The sequence below is a fragment of the Meleagris gallopavo genome, chromosome 21 (genome assembly GCF_905368555.1).
Source record: "Meleagris gallopavo chromosome 21, MGAL_WU_HG_1.1, whole genome shotgun sequence".
Lineage (NCBI taxonomy): Eukaryota > Metazoa > Chordata > Aves > Galliformes > Phasianidae > Meleagris > Meleagris gallopavo.
In genome coordinates, this window is record NC_139424.1 from 6221404 (window position 1) to 6246646 (window position 25243).

Consider the following 25243-nt stretch of genomic DNA (forward strand, 5'->3'; position numbering starts at 1 on the left):
TGGCAGAGGGTTGCTCTTGCAGTCCGGGGCATCCCGGGATGCACCCAGATGTGTGTGAGTTGGGATTGCCTCTCTGGTTGGCTGGCAGTGCCTGTAACTGGCTGCAATCCTGCTCCAGAAAATGCCTGTGCTGGTCCCCGAGGCTCTGCCCCAGGCTGCTCGGTGCGGTTCTCCTCTCCTAATCCCTTTTTAATACACGGTGCCACATGTTTTGCAGCTCCCATTGTTTAGGAAATCCCAAACCCAGTTGGGAGCAGGAGAGCAGGGCTGTCAGGGAGTGCTGCTTGGGCACCTTCTGCTCTGTGCTGCCTCCCACAAATCCCATTCTCCCCAAGTATAATGACTGGAGATGTGCCCTGCTTTTGCAATCAGACTCAGCCCGTACCCCACGTACTTTCCACTATTGGCACAGAAAAATCTCAAGTTTCGGGTTTTTTTTTTTTTTTTTTTTAATATATAAATCTGCACATCATCGTATTTCCCGATCATCCTTAAATAAAAGGTCACACTCTCTGGCACTGAATGCAGAGGAAAGATTGGCCAGTTTTAGCCCTGGGGGAAAAAAGAACAAGGAAAAGAACCAGTGCCTGGGTGAAGGTTGGAGGGCGGTGGGGGCCACCTACTGGCTGCGGGCCGGTGCCATCGTGCTGTGCCTCTCAGCTTTAAGCAGTTCCTTTCAATCATTTTTTTCAGGATCCTTTCAACTGTGTCTCCTTGAAGTGAGTGCAGGAAACAGAGCCGTGTCCCAGGAGTGCAAATCTAAGCTGTACTGCAGAGCAGCGAGGCACTGGCCCGTGGATCCTGTGCTGTGATGAGAGCACCCAGAGACTGCAGAAATTCTCAGGGCTGTGCACAAAGGTTCTGCCAAATCACTGCTGTGCTCGCTGCTGTCTGTCACCAGCCTCATCCCTGATGCTCCGGGTCATGGTCAGTGCTGCAGGTGTGCCCACAGCCACCAACCTGACTGAGAAAACTAAAGACAGAACACTGGTGTGGTTGTTCCTGTCCTGCTCTGTGAAATATGGTCCCAAACAAAAGCACATGGGAAAAGAACTTGGTGTTAAATGAATAGTACAGGTATCTGCAGGAGATAGATGTGAGGTTTCTGTATTAAATTCCACTTAAATTAAGAAAAATGTGTTGTCAGAGTGTGCTGCAGTGGCACAGCTGCCCAGGGAGGTGGGGGAGTCCCCCTCCCTGGAGGTGTTCAGGAACCATGGGGATGTGGCACTGAGGGCTGTGGTCAGTGGGCACTGTGGGGCGGGTTGGGGTTGGACTTGGGGATCTGAGAGCTCGTTTTCAACCTGAATGATTCTGCCATTCTGAATGTTGGTCCTTGTATCTTCCCAGTAAGGGGGTTCTGTTCAGTAACTTTCCACTTTCACACATAGTAGCACTCAGGCAGATGAATAACACCAATCCTTCGTTTGCATCCTCTACTCGTGAAGCTCCATTTTCAACCCAATGGGAGCAGCTCCAAGGCAGCCTCCTGCCCAGCAGACTGTGGTAGCAGAGATTATCCGCAAGGTCCCCATGATTTTGTTGTTTTTCTGAACAGAAACAAGCTGCCACTGATGGGCTGAAATTCATTTTTGCTTCCTATGGGAAACCAGATTGACTGGGGATGATGCCAAGTTGGGTGCCTGCTTCTTTCTCGATTTAGAAGCTCCCTCATGGCCAGTGCATGAAGTTCCCTGGTGCAATTCTCTGATCTGCTTTTTTTTCAAGACACTGCTGTGCTGTGGTACCCGTCAGCCTGAACCTAAGGTATTTTTGTCTGCCTAGGAACTATCATCGCCAGTGGAACTTCTTGGAAGTGCATTTCTGGAAAACCAAGTGCTGATTTGATCCTGTGAAGACCTCCCAAACAATATCAGCAGTTTGAACTTCCCCACTGCGGAGCCGTCCCTCGTTTCCTCTGTGAGCAATCTGCAAAGACCAGTCTGCCCATCCTGCCTGATGGGAAACCACTCGGGAGGAAACCGTGGCGGTGCTGCAGGGCAAAAGCCACAGCCCCCACAGAGGAGCAGGAGGCGTTGTGCAGGTCAGTCCCTAACCTGCAGTCTCACCCTGCCTGCAGGCACAGCTCTCAGGCTGGCTGGTGGGAGCGAGGAAGCTTTATTTATGCTGGCTGATGAGAAATCGACGGGATGAGTCAGGCCTCTGCCACATGCTGCTTTTACAGTTGGTTTGTTGAAACTCCAGACAACTGGGCCTTCATCGGCTAAAAAGGGAAATGAGCTCAGTGATTCTGTGTAAATCCAAAGCAATTTATTTGTAGACTGAGGATGTAACCTATGTAACTGGGACCACTTCTGAGATTGCCAAGTTCCCCAATGATGTTCCTTCGCCCTTTCAGTTTAAAATACCCTGATGACCCAGGTCTTTCAGCTTTCCCAGGAACCTCTTTGATGAACAATCCCTGTTCCCTGCTCATCTCCCTCCCAGTGACCACGCAGCATGGATCAACCCTGAGGAGGAGGAGCTGATTTGCTCTTCTTTTCCTCGGGGCCCTTTGGATGCCGTGCGTGCTCTGATCTGTGGAGCAGCAGATGGCAAAGATCTGCACAAGGGATGGATGTTCCCCAAAGGTTGCAGGTTGAGGGCCGCACTCAGCTCGTGTCTCCGACAGGAAATGCCGGAGCTGGGAAGCAGATGTGTATGGGAGATAGCACAGAGGATTTAAACAGGAATTGCTGAGACCTGCTGTTGGAGGTGACCCCTTTTTTTATATGGGCTGCGGTGTGTTTTTTGCAAAGTTCTCCTAGTTATTCCTGATTATTCCACCTGCCTGAAAGAAAAAAAAAAAAAAGGAAGCAGCAAAGATCTGATCAGAAGAACCCCCCAAATACTTACTCAGCCCCTTGTGCAGCAGGGCTGTCGGTCCCCGGACCGCCTATTCGCTGCTCCCCTGCCTCGCCTTTCCCTTTCGGGTAGCACTGCGCCGCAGCCCCGCCGTTCCGTTCCGCGGCCAGACGCGCTCCGCACGAGGCCGGGAGCCGCGCGGCCAACAGGGGGCGCACAGCGCTCCGCCTCGCCCCGCCCCCCGTGACGCAGCGCCGCCCTCCGCTTCCCGTTGGCCGCTCTCCGCCTCGCCCCGGCCGCTTCACCCTCGGGTCGGAGCTCATTGGCCGGCGGCCGGAGCGGCGCGCCCGCCCCCTCCCGGTGCCCGGCGGCTCCGCGGCGCGGCGGGGCCGGGGCGCGCGGCGGGGCCATGGCGTGCGCGGCGCGGGGGCCGCGTGTGTTGCTGCCGCTCTGCGCGCTGCTGGCGCTGCTGGGCCCGGCTCGCGGCACGCACATCAAGAAGGCGGAGGCGGCGGAGCCCGGCGAGGCGCTGCGGTACCTGCACGCGGCCGAGATGGGCGAGGCGCTGCGGGAGCTGGCGGCCTCGGCCCCGCCGGGCCTGGCGCGGCTCTTCAGCATCGGCGAATCGGTGGAGGGGCGGCCGCTGTGGGTGCTGCGACTGACGGCGGGGCTGGAAGCGCCCCGGGCCGGCGAGGAGCCCGGCGGGCCGCCCCTACCCGGGCGGCCGCAGGTGAAGCTGGTGGGCAACATGCACGGCGACGAGCCCCTGGCGCGGCCGCTGCTGCTGCGGCTGGCCCAGGAGCTGGTGCGGGGCTGGGCCGGCGGCGACGCGCGGATCGGCCGCCTGCTGAACACCACCGACCTCTACCTGCTGCCCAGCCTCAACCCCGACGGCTTCGAGCACGCCCGGGAGGGAGACTGCGGCAGCGGCGGGGCGGGCGGCCGGGAGAACGGCCGCGGCCGGGACCTCAACCGCAGCTTCCCCGACCAATTCGAGGCCTCCGAGCCCGACCTGGGCCCCGTGCCCGAGGTGCGAGCCCTCATCGCCTGGATGCGGCGCAACAAGTGAGTGCGGGGCGGCCCTGCGCCGTCCGGGCTGCTTTCCTACCGGCGCCCGACCTCCGGCGCTGCCCGCCTCTGCGGCGCGGGCCGCTCTCCGCTCTCTCCCGTTCAGCTTTGGGGAGCGAGGTTTAGTTCGAGGGCTCTCCTTGTTAACGCTCTGTGTGGCTGCCTGTCGGGAGCCGTGCTTGGGGAGGCCCTGCAGGCTGCGCCGTAACTGGTGTGTCCTGCTCAGACGGCTCGGTTATCCAGGAGCACTCCTGGTTTGGTGCAGTTCAAATTGAGCTGCAAGAGAAACCTTTGCGTGTTCTTTATATCATTTTGGAAATGACTTTTTGTTTTCCGTTTATTAACTTAATGGTTTTGCAAAGGTGAGGTGAGATCTTCATTTAGACCAGGCTGGAATAGAAAGAATGCCATCCTTTGTGCACCAGCTGGGGCTGCTGCGCTCGCTGCACCAACGTAGTGCTGGTACAGGAGGCAACGGGTAAACAGAACTGCTTGACTTAAATAATAAAGCAAACAAAAAGAAATAGATAGTGGGTATAACCCAATTCACGTGTGCTGTCTGAAGCAAGGATGGAGGTATTGGTCATGTTATCTCTGCTCGGAAACAACAACGTGCTGAACTTCAATTCTCTTTCTGGTGGAGGTGGCTGTTGTTGGCTTCTTATTCACAGCGTTCTGACGTGACTCTTAATTCTTTCCTTCTCCTTCCCAACTCCAGGTTTCTGCTCTCTGGCAACCTGCACGGTGGCTCAGTGGTTGCAAGCTATCCCTATGATGACTCGCCCACACATAAGCCTACAGGAGTCTACAGTAAATCAGCTGATGATGAAGTGTTCAAATATTTGGCAAAAGCTTATGCATCACATCACCCCATAATGAGGACTGGCAAGCCAAATTGCCCTGGTGAGGAAGGAGAGACCTTCCCAGAGGGCATCACCAATGGTGCCCAGTGGTATGATGTGGAAGGTAAGCTGTGCTGCTGAGCCACTCTCGCTGCTACTTTGGGTCACATGATGGTGCATGGAAATGATTTCTTGGTCCTGCTAAGAAGTAGTAGTGATGACCACCAAGGGAAGGATGGTAGGTGAGGCGATGTTTTTAGCTTGGGATGTGTTCTAGCAGCTTGAAATGGTTTCATGGTTACACTGGCTAGTGCTTGGTGAATCTCAGCTTGGGAGGGTCTTGTAAGGAACAGCTCACAGCACACTGGAGGGCTTTTCTGCCCTCATTAAGTTGCCAGAGGGTCATCCTGCACACAGGTGGCTTCATCTGCCAAAGGGACTATTGTAAGATCTTGAGACAGTTACCAAGTTTTAATGATGGTACAGGAAGGTGAACTTGTGTTAATGTACTGAAGACACAAGCAGCATTGATCTGAAACCAGTGCCAGTATTCTGCGAGGGTTTTTAAACCTCTAAACCTACAAGTTTAGAGGTTTGTAGGTAAATGGTTATAAGGTGGCCAGGTATAAAGGTGTAGAATGATGTAAGTGCACAGTGTGAGTTCAGCTAGCTGCTCTCCCTGAGGTGGGGTGGTTTGGCCACGCAGTGGGCTGTGCTGTGTGCATCACTTCTGCTGCTGCTGAGACTTAAATGTCTGTTTGTGATGAGGTGCTCTTGTGGAAAGGAGCCTGTGAGTAGCGGGAAGAGAAATCTTGACTGTGCCCTTAGAAAGAATTACACCATTTCCACACCCCGTCTGCGGAAGTTGTACAACCACAGGCTTACCAGACAGCACGGTGACTTCTGTGGTGAGGACAAAGCACCAATCTGGCAGAACTGGTCTGAAGAAGTTACACTGCTTTGCTGTGTTTGGACTGCTCTGCTTTCCCTCGCACTAGGGCTGATGCAGAAGGCAGGGGTGCAATGAAATCAGGCATAGTGGACCCCAAATAGCTTACAGCTTAACAAATTCTGAACATACAGTGTCTTTCCAAAACACGGATTTCAGAGCTGAATCATGTGCTAACCTGATGTCCACGTTTCTGGGGAAGAGAGGAGGGTGATCCATTATTAGACCTGATTACATCACCGCCGTGCTGGAGAAGGAAGTCCTTATTTCAGCGGTTGGATGGATCATTCCTGAAGATTTCACTGTTCTGATAAGCTGCGGTGTTCAAACAAGATGCGGCTCTGCCATGTTTGCTAACAGCCGTCTCCTCTCCTCCACCCTGCCGAGCACAGCACTGGTGTTTACTGGCCTCAAGGTTCACTCTGGAAAGCAGAAGGTTCAGCACAAGGAAGGTTTGTGTAATCTCGTACATCTGCTCGTGACGGAACAGGATATCCTGGATGATCTGTGCTGCCTTGTTCTGGTGGTGGTTGTTATCAGCAACCGTTGAGATCAGTAGGTTTCTTTGCTGCAGCTCCAGGGCTTTTGGCTTCTTCCTGAACTGGGCTGGGTGTGCTATGGAGGGAGGCTGCTTTGAACTTTCAGTTTCCCTGCTCCTGGAGCAAGAAATGCTTCTCACCACAGTGTTAACTTCATCCTCCTGCTGGGACAGTGAATGCCCCACCAGTGCCAGCCAGCCTGTAGGAGGCTTGCTAGCAGCTGTTGCACAGGTGTGAACCTTTTGGGCTGCCTTTGTGTTGGACGCTATTGAAGCTGGGGTTTGCATGCTTTCTTCATGTAGGAAATGGCAAGGTGTGAGCTAGACCGCAGCATTGTGGTTTATAACTTAATAGCCTCCAACTTTCAGCCTCTGCGGAAACAAACCCTTGAGCTGTGACAAGCCACAACCTCGGGCTCTGTGCTGATGGCTGCAGGCAGTGATTGTAGGCAGTGTGCTAACAACACCGGCTCAGAATGAAGTGCTGCGAGGCTGGCACCTGTGCCATCTCAGCCAAGCTGATCAGGAGGGCAGTGGCAGCCCTTGGAGCACATCGCACACCGATGTGTAACTCACCATTGAGGGAAGAGTGCAGATGAGCTAACAGATAACACGGGGGGCAGCCTGCACAGTTTGAAGTTGTGTCAAGTTTCAGTATTGCTTTGTGGTTTTGGGTGTTAATGCTGATTTTCAGTATTTCAGGTGGATGGAGTCAGTGGTATGCTGCTATACTCAGACCAAGAGGCTTTTCTCAGTAACTGCAGAACTGGAATGCATGGGGGAAGGAGGATGGGAGCTCCCTGGCTGGGCTGAGCTCTGTGAGAAGCATATGACATGCCTGAGGTGCAGAGCAAGTGCTCGTGGCCTGCATAGCAGGTTGTGCTGGGAAAGGCTGCAGCCTCCAAGTGAACTCAAGCCAGGAAAAACAAAGAATTGAGAACAAAATGTTTCAACAGGTGGAAATTTTCCTGCCACGTTTTATTGTGTGAAATCAAACATGCTGGAAAGGCGATTGCTGTGGGATTCTTTGTCCTGGAGCTACCAGTTGGGCTTACGCTGGTGCCAGACCCCATTAACTTTGTTTTCAGTATCCTCTTATGTGTATCAAGCTAAGGTGGCAAGTGCAAACCATCCGAGTAATTCTTAAGGTCAAGCGTGAGCAGAGTATGGCTCCTTGCCATGCAGCTCAATGTGGCTGCTGCGTTCCAGCTGCTATAGATAAGCGTGTCTGGCACTGCTTGGGCTATCTCTGCTGTACATGTGCTTAGTCTTCCTTCCCTTGTAACCTCTAGGGCTTTTAACTACTGAATGACCAGTTCAGATCAAGAAAATGATTGGAAATTTGGGCTGTTTCATGATGCGGCTTAGTGCAGTCTGAGTCGAGAAGGGCAGCTGTCCTGGAGAGTCCATGAACATAAGGAACTTTTGTCTGTAGGGTGGATGTGTTTGCCTTTAGGTGGGAAAGGCCCTGACTCAGAAATGGAATTAATTGTGACATTGATTGGGGTGTTTTATGGGCTGCCTCGAGCGGCTTTTTCTTTATTTGTAGCTTCTGTGTAAAAGATGCTTTCCTCACTGCTTTCAATCTGTGCTGTGAAGGTGCTGGAGGTGCCTACAGGTGTTGGGGCAGGGAGGGGTTTGGTGGGGGTTAGGTGTGTGTTTGCCAACTTCTGAGCAGCTTGTGGTGACATTGAACTCGGAGCAGTTGAAAGGAGCCCCTGAGAGCAGCAGCTGCTTGTCAGATCCATGCTGTGACCTCTGCTTCCTGGGCATGTCCAAAGGCAACTGCACAGTTGGAAGGTTTCACCCATGGCTTCCTGGCTTATACAGTTAGCTGTCGTGTTTACATACGATTCTTTAATGTAATTTTTTTTTTTTTTTTTTTTCCTTGAGAAAACTGTTGGCCTGTTTGTTAGAGGTGTGATATTAGAGGCTGTGATGCCTTTTTTCACACCTAATGTGAGCAGTGCAGTGCATGTGAAGGTGCTGCTCTGCTCCTCAGGGCCTGGAAGGCTGCAGGGTGCACTGCTCTGGGCTGGATTGTGAGCTGCTGGAGCTGCAGGCTGGAACCTCACCTCCTCTGTGTTTTAATGACTGCAGACTAATGGACCAAAACATTCCTCTGCCTTTTTGGGGCTGCTGCTGGTCTCACGCTGTGAGGCAATCAGCCCTGTCCACAGAGGAAGCAACTTGTGCAGTGTATTTAATCACGTCTCTTGCCTTGTGCCATCTGCTCTCCCTGCAGAGCAGACAGGAACCTTTCTCTGCTGTGACTGAGCTGCAGGTCTCCATCTCCTAATGTCTGCTCTGCTGAGAGCTGGAATTAGAGAGCTTTCTTCATCACGCAGTTTGAAAATTGAGTCTTTCCAAGCTGGCCTAAAAGGCTTCTCTGGTATCTGGTGCATTTATGGCATTGGAAGCTCCGGGCATGACTCGAGTGCTGCATTCTGCCGCCTGCCTGCCTGCTGTGGAGCTTGGCAGGGAGCAGCAGCATGCTGTTGGGCTCCTGTGCTGCGAGAGGTCTGAGCCTGCTGCCTGAAGGGCAGCCCCGATGCTCAGGGGATGGGACAGAGTGGGGGGAGGTTCTGCTGCGTTGGAAAGCAAGGGCTCAGCTCCAGCCATTCTGGTACAGGTCTGTACACCTGCACATCTCCTGCCTACTCCTGAGGGGCCGTGCAGATGGTATATGGAAAAATATGCGATGCCACATGCTGTAAAAATAGCTGTCCTGCTCTGCAATGGGTCTGTGAGAAAGCCAAATATGTTCAGCACATACAATCCAAATTTTCAAGCGTGCAGTGGACTATTTCTTGAAGAGATTCTCACCAAAATTGATGTACCACGCTCCAATTTAGTCCGTTACTGCTCTATTATGGGTGAGCATCTGTCCTAAATTTGCTTGAATGGCAGATGAAGCACTAAATATGCTTCATAATGGCTCTGGTTTACGTATGGATGTTTTCAAATGCATTAGTATCCCGCTATGAACAGATGGTTCCAGGCTGGCAAATTGTTCTGCTCTGCACAGAGTTTACATCCTGCTGTGGGCTGCTTTTCTGAGCCTGGTAACAGGAGCTGTGTAAAACCAGAGTTACAGGCCTGGCACCTCCAACCTCCTGAGCTGAGCTTTACAGGTCGGTTGTTTTTTTTTTGTTTGGTTGGTTTTTTTTTAGGCCCTCAAACACTTTTTTGGGCCAGAAAAACCTCTTTCCTGTTTTAATCTCAGTCTGTGTATGAGCTGCAGTGCTCTCTGTCTAGTGGGAAGTGCCATTTGATTTGCTACGAAGGCTGCCTGTTCCCTTGGTAGCAGGCTCCTAGGAGAACCAGAAGGAACTGGGACATCTCTGATCCAGCCCCATCCCTCCTGTCTTCCCGAGGTCTGTGCTGTCAGTACGTCTGTTTCACCAGGCTGCCATGGGGTTCTTGGATTCAGGACAGCAGTCCCTGGTTTGGACAGTGAGTGCTCACAGCTGCCATGCTCACTGGAAGACTGCTGTGCTTGGGGGAGCAGTGCTGATGCCTTGTCACAGCCTCTGCCAATGCCAGGCTGTGTCTTTGCACTGTGGCTACCATCCTTTCCAGTTAGTTAGTCATCCAGCACGTATTTCTTAGACTTACCTGCTGGGATCCTGCTGTTTGACAGGCTTGTGGTGTTTGGGGTCATGCTGCTTACTACTGAAAGCTCCCATGAGTGTTCAGAGCGTTGTGTTTACAGCCCTGAGCTCTGGACCATGAGATGGTACCCAGCAGCCTCACGTCTCACTGGCGCATCATTCGTTCCTGTTTGAGAAACAGATTTGCATGTTGAAGGTTCATCTTAACTTCAGCAGATGGGATCGGGCTGCTTGCTAGAACAAGGTGACTTTTTTCACTCGTAGCAGTGCCTGTGGTTTGTCTGAAAGGAAAGAATGAACAGATAAGCTTGATGCTGGGAAACAGCTCTTGCGCGCTCCTGTTTTCTGGTGCTCATGAGCTGGTTGGTTTCACACCAAACTGTTGAACTTCCCCAGGTTGGCACTCTGGTGCATTTTTTTGTGTCAAGCCTGAAGCTTGTTTTGGATGAAACTACTTCTCCTACAGGCAGGCCTTACAGGTCTGAGGCTAGCTTGCAACACGCAGTGAAGGATTGCAGCAGCAGCATTCCAGCTCTGTGTGCCTGCCATGCTGGGCTCTGGAGCATCTGGCAGAGAGCTTCCCAGTGATATGAACCCAGAGGTGCTGCCAAGTGCTGTGAGTTCAGCTGACAGAGCAGCAAGGCCGAAGGGACTGCCTGCAGCTTAATGCCCTGTGTGCTTGTTACTGGGAGAGGAGAGCTCTGTCTCCCGCAGCACAGGCTTTCACAGTGATCCCATCTGACTTTTCTGCTGAGGTTCATCCTGGTGAGATGCCACAGGGGGCTGAAGGACGGAGAGGAGTGTGCATCCTGTGGAGGGATGTCCGTGTATTGTTCTCGTGACACATCTCTGCCTTGTTTTCTCAGGTGGGATGCAGGATTACAACTACGTGTGGGCCGACTGCTTTGAGATCACGCTGGAGCTGTCCTGCTGCAAATACCCACTGACCTCTGAGCTCCAGCAAGAGTGGGAGAACAATCGTGAATCCCTCCTTTCTTTCATTGAGAAGGTAGCGTGAGCTGGTGTGGGGCGTGGGGACAACACCTGAGAAACTCCTGTGCCCCTGCTGGGCTGGGAGCACTGCATCAGCTGCTCTCGTGGGCTGCATGTGGTAACACAGCTGCTGCAGAGGCTGCGCAGAGGTTGGGGACTACAAAGTTTCTGTGCATCTCTGTGGTTCTGCCACAGTTCCACATCCTCAGTGATAGTGAGCTCCTCCGAGAGGCCTCGTGGGGTACAGTGTTACGCAGGACTGTGAGTTGCAGATCTCACTACCCACTTATGTGCTGAGTAGGGGAGAGTTTAGCTTGAGGAGGGAGCAGCTGTGTTCTGTCCCTCGATATGGCCTGTAACCCTGCTCTGTTCATTATGTTGCGTGCCCACGTTGACAAATGGGAGGATTAGCTAGGGAGGATCAGTTTTGAGAAGCTGCTGCATGCTGAATTTCCTGTCCTTGCTCCCAGGCCAAGCACTGTCTAAATCATGGCCCCTTGTTTGTCTTTGCCTGGCAGCTGTCCTGCTCTGTGCACGTGGGGACAGCAGGGGATGGTGTCGCTGGTGAGGACGCTGTTGACCTGCTGTTACCCATCTTCAGCCAGAGCCTTATGTTGTTTTCCTCAGGTCCACATTGGAGTGAAAGGTTTTGTCAGGGATGCAGTCACCAAGGCTGGCTTGGAGAACGCAACCATTGTTGTTGCTGGCATTGCTCATAACATCACAGCAGGCAAATACGGCGACTACCACCGGCTGCTGGTGCCTGGGACCTACAACGTGACCGCCGTTGTGATGGGGTAATGTCTCCATGGTGCTGCCTACTGCTTGTGTTACTTTACTTGATTTCTTCCCCCTGAGCATGTTGTGTATTTAAGGGGCTTGGCTGGAAACTGCAGCAGGAAAGGTCTCCTGCAATGGATTAGAGCTGCAGCTGTGTTTGTTCACCCGTGCCCTGCTGTGGTGGGGAGCTGCTGGTTGCACAGCACTTCTTCCTCCTTCATTTGCTTGTATCAACCTCCATCTTACTTATGGGCAAAAGGAGAAAGTGCAGTAGGTCATCCCAGTCAGGTTTTGCCTCACATTTGGGGGGTAAATGTGTTGCTTACTGCTGGCTAGTCCTGTGCTGCACCTGTGGCTTCTTCCCTGGAGAGTCCATAAACAGGAACTCATGCCTCTGACACAGCAAAGGGCAGCAGCATGGTTGGATTTGAAGGCAGGAGGATGAGCCCCATCAGCTTGTTTTGCTGGTGGATCTCTCACATAGTTGTTAACATCTGAATGTGCTCAGACTGGGAGGAGGAGGATGGGAAAACGTGCAAAGGTTTTGGCCTCTGTTCTGCAGAGCCACCTTGCTGAAGCCTGCTCTTTTTTTTATTTTCTTCTTACAGTTACACACCACTGACCAGAGAAAACATTGAGGTGAAGGAGGGAGATGCAACAGAAGTGGATTTCTTCTTGCAACCGACTGTGATGGCACCAGCTCCCAACCTCACACAGCTCACAGCAACACTTGCTCCTGCTTCTACCATTGCCTCCACCGTGGTGCAGGCTGAAGCCCCGAGCCCAACCTCTCTCCGTCAGCCCATCCAACCTGTGGACTTCCGCCACCACCACTTCTCAGATATGGAGATCTTCCTGCGGCGCTACGCCAACGAGTACCCCAACATCACCCGGCTGTACTCCGCAGGCAAGTCGGTGGAGCTGCGGGAGCTCTATGTGATGGAGATCTCAGACAACCCTGGTGTCCACGAAGCAGGTAATGTGGGAGAGTCTTTCTAGCCAAACACAGATGCGAGTGGTAGACCTTTAGCTTTGGGAGGCTATGGGCTGAGCGAAAAGGAAATGTAGAGCTTGCATCTGATGAGAGGCTGAGCTCTTCCCCTTTAGAAAGACAAGGTGCAGTGGATGATGCTTGGGTGAGTTAAAGAGCATTCCTAGGGAAATTTACCTGAGTGGGTGGGACTCTGGGGTCAGAAAGACCAAGCACCCTCCTTGCACTAATATTCATCCTCTTGGTGTTGTGAGAGCAGAAGGATACATAGTAGGTAAATGCCCTCTGGCCTGGAGAAAGGTCTGAGTGCAGTGCTCACGGTGGTGAGATGTCTCCAAGCTTTAATGTAGCAGTCATAATTATCTCTTTGGCATGGCTGTGTGTTTGCAGGTGAGCCAGAGTTCAAGTATATTGGTAACATGCACGGGAATGAAGTTGTGGGGCGAGAGCTGCTGCTGAACCTCATCGAGTACCTCTGCAAGAACTTCGGCACCGATCCTGAGGTGACTGACTTGGTCCGGAGCACACGGATCCACATCATGCCATCCATGAACCCAGATGGCTATGAGAAGTCCCAGGAAGGTAATGCTGCCCGTGCTGAAACCCCTGCGGGATTTCTAGCTCTGAGAATGAGACCTGTGGTTTGCCATACCTCTGGGAAGTCTGGAAGCATTCTGTTGGGGCTGAAGTGCTGTCAGCGCAGGGGGGATGGGAAGGGACTGTTGTGTGTAGTGGAATGAGTGGGTGGACCCACCACTGCAGGAAGTGGGTGGCTGACTGATGCCTGAAGTGGTTGGAAAGAGCTCTTATGCTTCGGCAGTGCTGCCCCTGTTTGGGTCCCCTTATGGTTTGTGGCTATCCCAAGGCTTATTTAAAAACAAAAAAAGACATTCCTTTTACACAGCTCATACTTGCTATGCTTTGGTCCATGCTTTTAGTAACATGTGATGTGGGAGCCAGGCAGTCTGCAGAGCACTAGTCCAAGGGTAATATAGGCTTTTATTGTGGTGTTGAAATTGGCAAAAACATTCAGGGAAGTCCTTCAAACTGCGTGGCTTTTGCAGATTGGCCCAACAAAGCTTGTCCAGAACAATTTTCTGGAAGTAGAGCTCTGCTTGTGTTTAACACAGAACTTGTCCAGCTGGTTTGAGAAGGTCTGAGATTCAAGAGGACACGGCCTCCACAGCAAAATGGGAAATTGCATAGGGTTCAAACCTGAATCTGTGTTTATTTTTCAGGAGATAGGGGAGGAACCGTTGGCAGAAACAACAGCAACAACTACGACCTGAACCGGAACTTCCCAGATCAGTTCTTCCAGGTGGCAGACCCTCCACAGCCTGAAACTCTGGCTGTCATGAGCTGGCTGAAGTCTTACCCATTTGTGCTTTCAGCAAACCTGCATGGAGGTACATCAGCTACACCAGGCTCCTTTCTCACCACTGAGGTTTGAGGATGGAGTATGCAGGAATATCTCTGCTGTGTTTATGGCATGGACTGAGGAACAGTGCTGTGAAACAGCAGGAGCAAAAGCAGCCGGGTTCCTGTACTGGGGGTGGTGCCTGTAGAAAAAGGGGAAACCAAATCTACTGTTACTTGGCTGGAGGTTGTGCTTCTGGAAGGTGGATCAGAAGCTGAAAGCCATGTCCCCCAAGCACACTTATAGGCAGTTGAAGAGGCTGCTGGAAGGAGCACAGCCATTTTTCTGAAGGGAGCACATGCACAGGACAGCAGCTGGCATGTTGCCTGTGGAGTGATGGGGCAGTTGGGATGGACTCCCCTGTCAGCAGCTGCTCAGTGGCTGCTGCTGTGAATGTGGCAGTGCCATGGCTGTGAGAGGCTTCATAGTATTTATAAACTGAGGGGAAAACGATGTAATCCTGAGGGTTCCCTGCCTCAAATTGCACGGCAGAACGATGAAATTTGCTGCAATTTAATTATCTTTTGAGAGTGATCTAAATGAAGTCTTTGCATTACAGCTTATTCCCTAGACACTTTGTCTGCTGGCTTGGAGCTGTGGTGACCTGCAGGTGTTGCTCTGTGCTAGCATGTTTAATTCTGTAGTGCAGAAGTACAGTGTGTGGGTGAGAGGGAGCTGGCTGTTCTCCAGCAGCAGCACTGTGTCCCACAGTGCCATTAACACAGCTTGCTTAGGGAAAGTTTCAGCCAGCCAGAGCTGTCATAGTCTGCCTGTCCTTGCAGTAAGCTCCAGGAGTGTTTTAGGAAATTTCCTTTGTGTTTGCTCCTCTGGGAAAGTGATTATTAGCAGGCTGTGCCCATCCCTCCAGAATGTAAGGGCACAGCTTTGACGTGTCGTGGTTGGGGTTTGCCTTCCTTATTGTCTCATCTTTTCCTGTGCTTTTGCTGTCTCTTCTGTTCACTGTGCCTAATGCTACATTTATAGCCAAGACTTGAGAGCTTGGTCCTGACACTCTCAAAGTAAAAGAAAAGCTGCTTCTGTTAGGCCAAGGACTCCATTGAAAAGCATGCAAGTCTGAGTTGAATCTCATTTCCCCTGCAGGTTCTCTGGTGGTTAATTACCCCTATGATGATGATGAACAAGGAATGGCCATATACAGCAAATCCCCAGACGATGCTGTGTTTCAGCAACTGGCACTTTCTTACTCCAAGGTAAAGCTCTGAAATGGGAAATCCCATCTGCCAGAATCGTTTCTGATGCTATCATGAGCTCTCTGAGTGTGTGGTAGGGGAGCCAGTCTGTTAGAACAGAAGAGCCATTGGCTGTAGAGAGCAGACTCAGCTTCACATGTTGCATCTTGTTTTTCAGGAAAATAAAAAGATGTATCAGGGAAGCCCATGTAAGGATATGTACCCCAACGAGTACTTCCCACATGGCATCACAAATGGGGCCCAGTGGTACAATGTTCCAGGTGAAGTCATCCTGAAGTCTCTTGCAGTGTTTCTTTCCAAGTTAACGCGTGTGCAGCTGAAAGAATTTAGTCTGATCAGTCACAGACTTTGCATCTCTCAACCCAGATTCCTGGGACTTAGGTTTCTTTTGTAACCTCTTCAGTAATGTACCCGGGTTAAGTCATTCCGGAGGGGAGGAATTTATGATGTGGTGTTTCTGGTTACCAGCAGTATAATGGACATGAAAGGCATTTACAAGGAGGGTGGTTGTCTGCAGTGTTGACAACCCCCTGAAGATTGAATCTTGCCCCATGTTAAAAGCCTTTTCACTTTGGTATTAATTGTATGTAGTAGTTAAAATTTAATCTTTCTCTAGTATATGATTTTTTAAATCTTTTTTCTTTGAGCTATGTTACTGCTTCCTTCAGGAGGTCATATCAAAAGTTCTTTTACATTCCTGTTGTAGGTGGGATGCAAGACTGGAATTACTTAAACACAAACTGCTTTGAAGTGACCATTGAGTTGGGCTGTGTGAAATACCCAAACGCAGAGGAGCTCCCAAAGTACTGGGAGCAGAACCGCAGGTCCCTCCTGCAGTTCATGAAACAGGTGAGACACTTTGATTCCAAAAGATGGTGAGAGCTGCCTCTTCGGCCTGGATTAGAGGTGCTGGACAAACAGGCTGATCTGCACACTGCAGTGAGTGCTGCTTCCTGCCCAGTCCAGGTCCCTGCTCCGCAGCGATCCTTCCATCTGAACATGCATTGATTTTTCTCTTCTCCCCTCCTTAACATGCCAAAAATCTGTATGGAAATAGCAGCCAGATGATGCGGGTGGGGGCATTTGATTTCCCAGCTCAGTTTTCCCTTGGCTACAGGTCCCTTCTGTGCTGTTTCCATCTGGCTCACGGCTGCTGGCAGCACGGTGCAGCTGGGGCATGCAAACAAAGGTGTGGGGCAGAGCGTACCGTCATGGCATCGTGAGCCAAACAATTGCCCATTCATTGTGCTCGTGTGACCTTCGTCCACGCCAGCTTCACCTGAACCCTTCTGGAACGTGTTGCTCCTCCAGGAGCGCTGGGAGCTCTGCATGTCAGCACTCCCACAGTGCTGTGTGTTGGAGGGCTGGAGCTGAGTGGGGCTCTCCGGATCTGTTCCAGGTTCACCGTGGGGTCTGGGGCTTCGTGCTGGATGCCACGGATGGAAGGGGCATTCTCAATGCCACCATCAGCGTCGCTGAGATCAACCACCCAGTGACCACCTACAAGGATGGAGACTACTGGCGCCTCTTGGTGCAGGGGACATACAAAATCACAGCATCTGCACGAGGGTGAGTGAGCTGTGGCGCACGGGATGGGCGCTGCACAATTACCACAGCGCTCTCCTGGCTTCTTAGTCAAAAGCTGACAAAGCTGTGCTACCCTGATCTCAGGACTGTTCCTTTGGTGACGGTGTAGAGTCCAAATCTTCCCCCGTTTGGAAGTGGTGTGGAGAAGCAGTTGAAAACTGGGTGTTTTTAGGGGAAATTCTCACGCAGGCAGCTGCTCGCAGAAATGACTTCAACGGCTGCCAAAACCTTGTTGTTCTGTGGGTTAAAGCTTGCTGACCTGTCATCCTACCTGCCTGCCACGTAACCCTGCAACACCTGTGCCAGAAGCAGCTCAAAGCTGTGCTGGGTCCTGAGCTGCTCCCTGCCCTGCCGTTCCCATGCCTCTTTTGAAGAGTTTTTTTGCTGTTTGTATTTGTGCCTCTTGCTTCCTTTGGCTGGAGTGCAGCAGCAGTCTTGTGCTGAGTATCTGGGCAGGAGGGGGAATGGCTCAGTGTGCGAGGCCTCAACCCCTGATGTTTTCTTGTCCCTTCTCTTTCCTGGGCAGGTACAATCCTGTCACTAAGATGGTGGCAGTTGACAGCGAAGGTGCGGTGCAAGTCAACTTCACTCTTAAACGGACAGATGCCAAAGTGGAGGAGGGGAACGTGCCAGTCCTGAATACCCCAGACACCAGCGACCCCAACGAGAAGGAGTTTGAGACTCTGATCAAGGATCTCTCTGCTGAGAATGGTGTGGAACGGCTCCTGCTTTCCTCCTCGGGGAAAGTCTCTCCTTATCGGTACCGCCCTTACAAGGACCTCTCCGAGTTCCTCCGAGGCCTCTACCTGAACTACCCACTCATCACAAATCTCTCCAGGTGAAAACTCCAAGCAGCAGTGCTCAGCTCCTCCATGAGCAGCAACCTGTGGCAGAGAAGTAGTGCAATGATGAGCTGTGAATGCGATACAGAGATGGGGGGGAAGTTTGTTCCTGTCCTTCCCTGTGGTGCATGAGCTCAGAGGAGCCCCAGATGTAAGGGCACGGTGGCAGAGCATTGGCTGCAGGGACCCACAGACACATCCACGTCCTTTTTCCTGAGACCTCATTTTACTGACTGAAACCTGGGGCGCAATTAGCTGCCCTGGGTGTCTTGCACTGATATTCCCAGCATTGAGATGCCAGGTTTCTGCAGACACACTCTATTCCCTCTATTTTCCAAATCCTGCCTGACATTTAAGCTGTACAAGTGGACAAATACGGGTTTGGAATCTTAGAATTGTAGAGTATTCTGGGTTGGAAGGGACCCATGAGGATCATAAATCTGATGGCATTTTTTTCAATTATCTGCTTTCAGATTTTAATTTAATATTGTGAGATGTATTTGAGGTAATGTCCTGAGCCAAGGTCTCTGCCCTCCCGCAGGAGCTGCCTTGTAGTCCTCTGCTCTCCCTTGTGACCTGTAGCTATTACCCTCTGTCAACTTCAGAAGGCACAAATCTGGCCTCTTTGTCCCAGGGCCCCGGTTACTTGTTGTCACCAGGCACAGTGTGCTCATGTGCTGTCCGTGCTGGTGCCAAGGCTGCCGTTCTGATCTGTAGCCTCTATTGTCCTTCCAGTTACATCAGCCCTGATTGTGTTCCCTGCTTTGCTTGCATTCGGTTTGCTAACTTAATGGCACGACTGTAGCAACAAGTTCTGCACTGCTGGAAATAGGCCTGCTTTTGTCTTCTGAACTTGGTGCTTTATGAATTAGTTTGATCTCTGGATGTATCCTGCACTGATTAGAGAGGAGAAAAAAGTCCAAAGCAAACAAACCCACTTTGGAAGAAACATGGAGGCATTTAGCCATTCCTTCCACGCTTACCGTGGTGTTGCAGGCTGTATGTAATGCATGGAGCATTGAGTGTTCTGTGCATCTCTACCTGGATGCTTGTGATGCGGCTGTGTGTTCTGTGTCACTTGTCTCAGTAGCCTCCTTGTGGAAGGAGGCAGCATTCCCTTCCACACCAGGGTTTCTCCATAAGGCCAAGCTCTGTTCCTGAGCTGACACTCTGCTTTCTTCTCTCTCGGCAGCCTGGGTCAGAGCGTTGAGTTCCGTCAGATTTGGTCCCTTGAAATCTCCAACAAGCCCAACCAGTCTGAGCCTGAGGAGCCCAAGATCCGCTTTGTTGCTGGGATTCATGGGAATGCTCCTGTTGGTACCGAGCTGCTCCTGACACTGGCAGAATTTCTTTGCATGAACTACAAGAAGAACGCTGCTGTTACAAAGGTGAGGAGCTCTGCTGCAAGGGACCATCTTGGAACCCGCCAGTTGTATCTTCAGAAGACAGCACTCGTCAGGAGAGACTTGTCTTGTTCTGGCCTGTGGGTCCCGTGAATGCAGGGAGGATGTTAGGAGATCTGTGGGGCCGGTGGGAACCTGTGACTCATGAAATCAATGGAAGCAGTTCTGGAGAACTCCTAGGAAAAGATTGAGGCAGAGGAGATGTACAGAAATGTACAGAGAACAAACCCTATTAATTGTACTGATGTGTTGTTTCCTTCCTGCTTTATTCAGCTGATTGACCGAACACGGATTGTGATTGTGCCATCCCTGAACCCAGACGGACGGGAGATAGCACAGGAGAGGGGCTGCACCTCCAAGATAGGCCAGACTAATGCCCATGGCAGAGATCTGGACACAGACTTCACAGGTAAAGCTAACTGATGCAAACTGACGTGTGGTGTCCCATAGAAATGCAGGCTGTAGTAGAAGTCTCCTGTTGGCCTCTCTAGGGTTGGAGGTACTTGTCTGACTGTGGGGTCTTCCTGTAAAGAGGGCAGTGCTCCTGCCTCCCAGCTGAGGTAGCACAGCTGCTGGGAAATGTCCAAAACTTGAATTCCCCTTAGAGATTGTAATTTGCAGACCTTTGTGTGGAAAGAGAAGACAAAGCAGAGCTCTTTAGGAACAATCTAGAGATATACAGAATTTTTTCCTGTTAATTGATTTTTTTTCAGTGCTACGTTTCTGAAAAGCATTCTCTATTCTTGCTCCTTGGAAACAGTTTCCTTTTTTCATGCTTTACTGCCTGGTATATCCAGCTCTGTACCAGTGCTGTGCCCACCTTTCCTGGAGAGGAAGTGTTTTCTCTGGCCGCCTTTGGCTGGAATCATCCCAAGTGCTTTCTTAGGTGTCAGTTCAGGGACAATGAAGAAAGCAATCACACATGAAACACCCTCTGCATCACAAAAGTAAATAGATTGGGAAAACACTGATATGTCACGTTTGTTAAGCTTTGCAGATGAATTCCACCCATGAGCAGTGTGGATGAGGTGCTTTACTTAATCTTTCAGAAGCAATTTGCTGAGATCTAGCAAATATATTTTCAGGCAGATAATTTCAGCCATAAAGAAGAAACATTTTTCTGCAATCCTCTCAAATAGCAGAGAAAACTATCATCAATCCCTTTTCCTATTTGTTGTTCTCACTTACAGGCAATTACTCCAGGTATTCAGGAACACAAGAGCCTGAAACCAAAGCCATGGAGAACTTGATATTGAAGCAAGACTTCAGCCTCTCTGTTGCTCTAGATGGTGGATCTCTGCTTGTCACTTATCCCTATGATAAGCCAGTGCAGACAGGTATGACTGACTCCTCCAGGGTCTTCAGTGCAGTTAGACTCTGGCTAGTCACGTGGCTGCACGGTGTAAGAGCTTGTCCTTTTCTTGGTGTTTTTGTGCTGATGGTGTGCTGTAGCTTCCTTTTCGGTTTAAGCCCTTGGTTCTGGAGAACTGCTGGCAGTCTGTAAAGCAAAGCTCAGCACCCTGACAGGATTCAGCTTGGAGTCAGAACATTTACTGTTTCTGTTTTCAGAACAATATTTCAGTTTTTCCTCTGTGTGTGATACACCACCCCTCGATGTAAGAAGAAATCTGAAATCCCCCTGAAGCAATGTGTGACTTTTACATAGGATCATGGGATTAGAATAAGAATATCTTCCCCCACTCAATAGGAGCTGCACTCCCAATGTCTCACCTTTCTGTTTGTAGTGGAGAACAAAGAAACACTGAAGCATTTGGCATCTGTATATGCAAACAACCATCCGTCGATGCATTTAGGCCAGCCAGGCTGTCCAAATAAGTCCGGTAGGTTTGGTTCAATCCTTCAAACCCCTGACCACTTGTGCTGGGTTCTGCTAGGAGCAGATCAGTCTGATTGCTGTGTTCTTACTCTCACAGATGAGAATATTCCTGGGGGTGTGATCCGTGGCTCTGAATGGCACAGCCACCTGGGAAGTATGAAGGTACTTCATCTCATCACAACGCTTTCCTTCCTTGCAGATATGTCTTTAAATTTGGGCAAAACCTCAACCATCTTCAGCTGCACTCTGGGAAACCTTTTAAATGCTGCCTCTTGTAACTGTGGTGGTTTTGTTTCAGGATTTCAGCGTTACGTTTGGTCACTGTCCTGAGATCACTGTTTATACCAGCTGCTGTTACTTCCCCAGTGCAGGGCAGCTCCCCGGCCTGTGGGCAGAACACAGGAGGTCTCTCCTTAGCATGCTTGTGGAGGTGAGCAGTGGTCTGGGGGCAGAAATCCTTGCTGGGAGTGAAGGTGTTGGGATGGGTGTGTTATTTTCTACTGGGCTGAGCAGCCCTTGCAGTATTATATAACCTTATTTCTTAAGGGAAAAGGGGAATGCCACGGTGGGGTGATGGTTAAGGTTGCTGAAGAACATGCTGTATTTTAAGGGGAAGCTAGATCCCGTTTTAGTTAAAAAATATGCCTTACACGTGGACTGGAACATAAGGCATTTGAAATGCTTTGTTTTGTTTCAGGTTCACAAGGGAGTCCATGGATTTGTCCAAGACAAGAGTGGCAAGGCAATTTCTAAAGCTGTCATTGTTCTTAATGAAGGTTTGAGGGTTTGTACTAAAGAAGGTGGCTATTTCCATGTGCTTTTGGCTCCTGGTTTGCATAACATCAATGCTATAGCAGACGGGTACCAACAGAAGCATATGCAGGTATGTGAATATCTATTGGAGTTCTCCTCCCTTGCTCTCTTATGAAGGCATCCATCCCTAACTGTTCTTACCTGGGCTGTATCTTGTTGGCTGTGTTTACCTTCTGGCTACAGTAGTTGTCTTCTGCCTTGTGATAATGGAGAAGAATTTCTGAACACAGCAGAGTTCTTCTGGGCAACAGTTTTTCCCTACGCTGCCTTTATCTTTGGTATCTGCCTGGTTCTGCCCTGGGCAGCAGATGTCTTTTTTTCTTTAGACACCTACCAGATGTGTAAACATTGAGACAGACTGAGTTCTCATATCTTTCCATAGGTCTTGGTACGCCACGATGCACCCAGCTCTGTGTTCATTGTATTTGACATGGAAAACAAGATATTTGGTCTGCCACGGGAGCTGGTTGTAACAGTTGCAGGTAAAGTGATAGCTTCATTCAAAGCTTTGAGCCTCGTTTTCCAGGCTGGTTCATTCTGACAGTAACCTTTTTTTTTTTATATATATATATATATATATATATTTTTTTTTTTTTTAACTGAATTGGAAGAGTAGCCTACAGCATTGAGTTTTTCTCCTCCTGTTCTCCCTTCTGAACACATGCTTGGCCCTGCAGACTGGTACAACAGCCTTTGGCTCTAGTGATGCTGGGCTAGCAGATAAGGACAGAGGAAGTGAAGAATGTTGCAGGGATCTGAAGAGTCCTGAATGGACCTTGAGATGGCTAGAAGGGGGAGAGCCTGTATGTGCATAGGGCTGGGACCTAGCAGACCTTACATTTTCCCTAGGTCTCTTTGCATGGTCTGGCACTGGGCCAGCACTAAGGAATTCATATATTTTTGTCATTGTGGCTGCTGCTGGGGTTTATTCCCAGTGTACTGCAGAGGAGCTCAGTGATATTATCTTAAATTGCTAGCCCGGAAAATCTGGTGCTTCTCTACTGTGACTGAGCTCCTTCCTCCTAGGGCACAGAAGTGAGGAAAGCGGCTGTGATTGTGTAAGGGAGGATTGATACTGGAAAATGTAGAAGCCTCTGAGGTGACGAATATAGAATTAAATTCAGTGTCTTCTCTTTGGCAGGTGCAAGTATGTCTGCTCTGATCCTCACTGCCTGTATCATCTGGTGTGTCTGCTCAATTAAGTCCAACAGACACAAGGATGGCTTCCACCGCCTGCGGCAGCACCACGACGATTATGAGGATGAAATCCGCATGATGTCCACTGGCTCAAAGAAGTCCCTCTTGAGCCACGAATTCCAGGATGAAACAGACACTGAAGAAGAAACATTATACTCCAGCAAACACTGACACCTCCCCGACAGGAAAGGAAGTTTCCATGGACTAGCCCCAGTGGGAGGGAGGGGTGATCCCTCTGGATCAGTTTGGAAACATTAACTTGCAGGACTGTGTTTGGGTGGCAGCTCCTGACTTCCTTCTGCTGTTTGCTCTGTTCCTATGTACATGCAAATCAGTGGGTGTTAGAGGCTGTGTTTGGGTTAAGGGCATGGCTTATGTTTTTAGGGCAAGGTCTGGAGGTTCACATGATGCTGACTGAAAGGTGATTTAGCAGGTTGGCCAGCAGAGTTCCTAACACTTCCCCAGCATCTCAACGCTGTGAGCAGATGGTGGGGAAGTGTCCCAAGACCTGTGTAGGGTCATAGTCAGAACACTCTGAAGTGGTATCTACCTGTTTTGATTTCATTTTTCTTACTGTGTGTGGTGGAAGCCTTGATCCATCACCAGCTCCACATTCTGCAGAGCAGCCCTTGGAAACAGCCTGTACTTGCTTCTCAGCTGCTCCCTTGGAGCTTTTCCCTACCTTGAGATGCTGTGCTCAGCCACACTCTGCAGTGGTTGTGGAGCACCTCTAACGTGTTGCTAGTTCCAAGCAGTGATTTGGCATCCTGAAGGCTGGGGGAGATGACATCAATTCTTGGTGTGAACTGGAGAAAGGAACAAATGTCAGAGCTTCAGTGAATTCTGACCAAATTCAGCAGCTTGTCAGCTCTGCAGAACTGCTGTTCCTGGTTCTGGGGAAGAACATTTGTCCCCATCATACCTGGTTGCATCTCATTCATGTGGACTTGGCTTTTGGAGTCTCATGTTAGTGTTTCAGCAGTGCAGTGTCTGAAAGCTCAACTGGAGGTTCTGAGCATTATTGGAGTAGCAGAGAGAAAGGGTATCCATGGCCTGACTTTGGTCTTGACTTTTGAAGAGCAGCTGCACCCTTTGCTGTTGTCCATTTAATACCATTTAGTGATCAGAGCACTTGGAAAACAATCTCTCATCCAGCTCTGGGGATGCTAGGCACCAAATCAGCCTGCTGGCCTAACTTAGTTCTGCTGCTACAATGTCCCTGAAGTATGTAGCAAGAGCTCCACCTGCTTGTATGTCTGCAGTGTGCTGTGGAGGCCTGAGAGTGCAAGGCATGAGGAAGGGTTGAGTGGCTGTGCTGGAGGGCAAAGCAGCCAAATTCTCTTCTGGAGCACTTAAGTAATTGGAAAGAGGAGCTGCAGTGTGCATCCTTCAGCAGCATTGAATTTGTGGGGCAATGAAGAGGTGCCCAGAAGGGCAGGATGCCCAAGACATTTGATTTCCAAAGCCTTCACATATTTCTGAAGTTCTCGTGCTTTCTGGGCAGAAGTCTGGGGTTAGAATGTAGGCACTTATTTCCTTGCTGCTCGTTCTTTTTTGTTTCTTTCTTTTTCCCAACGGACTGAACTCTGCAGTGCCTGGAGCACTCACTGCCTTGGATATCCAGCGTACCCTGAGCTGATCTGCCTCCAGCAGGCCAGAGAGGTCTGCTCCTGAGATCTGCACAGGGCAGTGCTGCAGTGTTTGCACCCAAATGTGTGATGAGGGCTTGGCAGCTGCCTGGAAGGGTGAAGATGACCCTTGGGTGGCTGCAGACTTCCTTACTTTACCTGTGGTGTTGGTATAGGGCGAGAAGCACGTGGTAAGATCTGGCTGGAGCAGCGCTCTAGGAACAGGGAGATGATCGTCCACACTGCTATCCTGCATCGCTGCGGTGTGAATGAGCCCCTCAGTGCCTCTGCCCTGCAGAGCCCGTGCGGGGTCCCAGCTCCATGCTGGGTTTGGTGCTGGACTGTGAAGCAGCTCCTGGAGCGCCGCGTGGGCAGAGCCGTCCCCAGCAATAAGTCCTTGGGAATCAACGCACGGGAGCCGAGCGGGGCTGATAGGGCCGATGGTTTTGTAGCCGTGCGGGACTTCTCTGTGCCGCAGTGGTGCTCAGCGTGCCGAGGAGCCCATCCGTCCTTCTGTCCGTCCGTCCGTGGAAGCGTCTGCCCCACGCGCACCGTGCCTTCGCTGTACGTTTCCACGAGGGCCTCGAAGCGCCCTTCCCCGGGAGGCAAGGGCCGGCGCTGCCCCGCGCTGGGCCCTCGGGTCGTTTTTTACCTGTATACCAATAATCTGTATAAAACTATTTTGATGTCCGCCCGCCTTCTCTCGTTTTTCGCCCTCGAGTCGCGGG

General features: G+C 50.8%; 1 protein-coding gene across 1 annotated transcript; it reads left to right on the top strand.

The window, feature by feature from the left end:
* Positions 1–3112: 3112 nt before the first annotated feature.
* CPD (carboxypeptidase D) lies at positions 3113–25205 on the top strand. Its single transcript, XM_085241056.1, has 21 exons — positions 3113–3870; positions 4592–4839; positions 10683–10825; positions 11437–11606; positions 12198–12565; positions 12971–13162; positions 13819–13986; positions 15099–15208; positions 15366–15468; positions 15915–16057; positions 16608–16777; positions 17322–17633; positions 18830–19025; positions 19314–19449; positions 20231–20377; positions 20786–20881; positions 20975–21039; positions 21176–21307; positions 21575–21760; positions 22073–22172; positions 22832–25205. Exons 1-21 carry the CDS (start codon positions 3215–3217, stop codon positions 23056–23058), a joined length of 4068 nt encoding a protein of 1355 aa, XP_085097182.1. The 5' UTR covers positions 3113–3214; the 3' UTR covers positions 23059–25205.
* The last annotated feature ends 38 nt before the right edge of the window (positions 25206–25243 follow it).

Excerpts from the sequence above, each read along its gene's own strand:
- CPD (XM_085241056.1), top strand. The coding sequence starts at position 3,215 with ATGGCGTGCGCGGCGCGGGGGCCGCGTGTGTTGCTGCCGCTCTGCGCG. Across the intron at positions 15,469-15,914 it reads CCAGTGGTACAATGTTCCAG|GTGGGATGCAAGACTGGAAT; the intron begins GTGAAGTCATCC and ends TTCCTGTTGTAG. Across the intron at positions 16,778-17,321 it reads ATCACAGCATCTGCACGAGG|GTACAATCCTGTCACTAAGA; the intron begins GTGAGTGAGCTG and ends TTTCCTGGGCAG.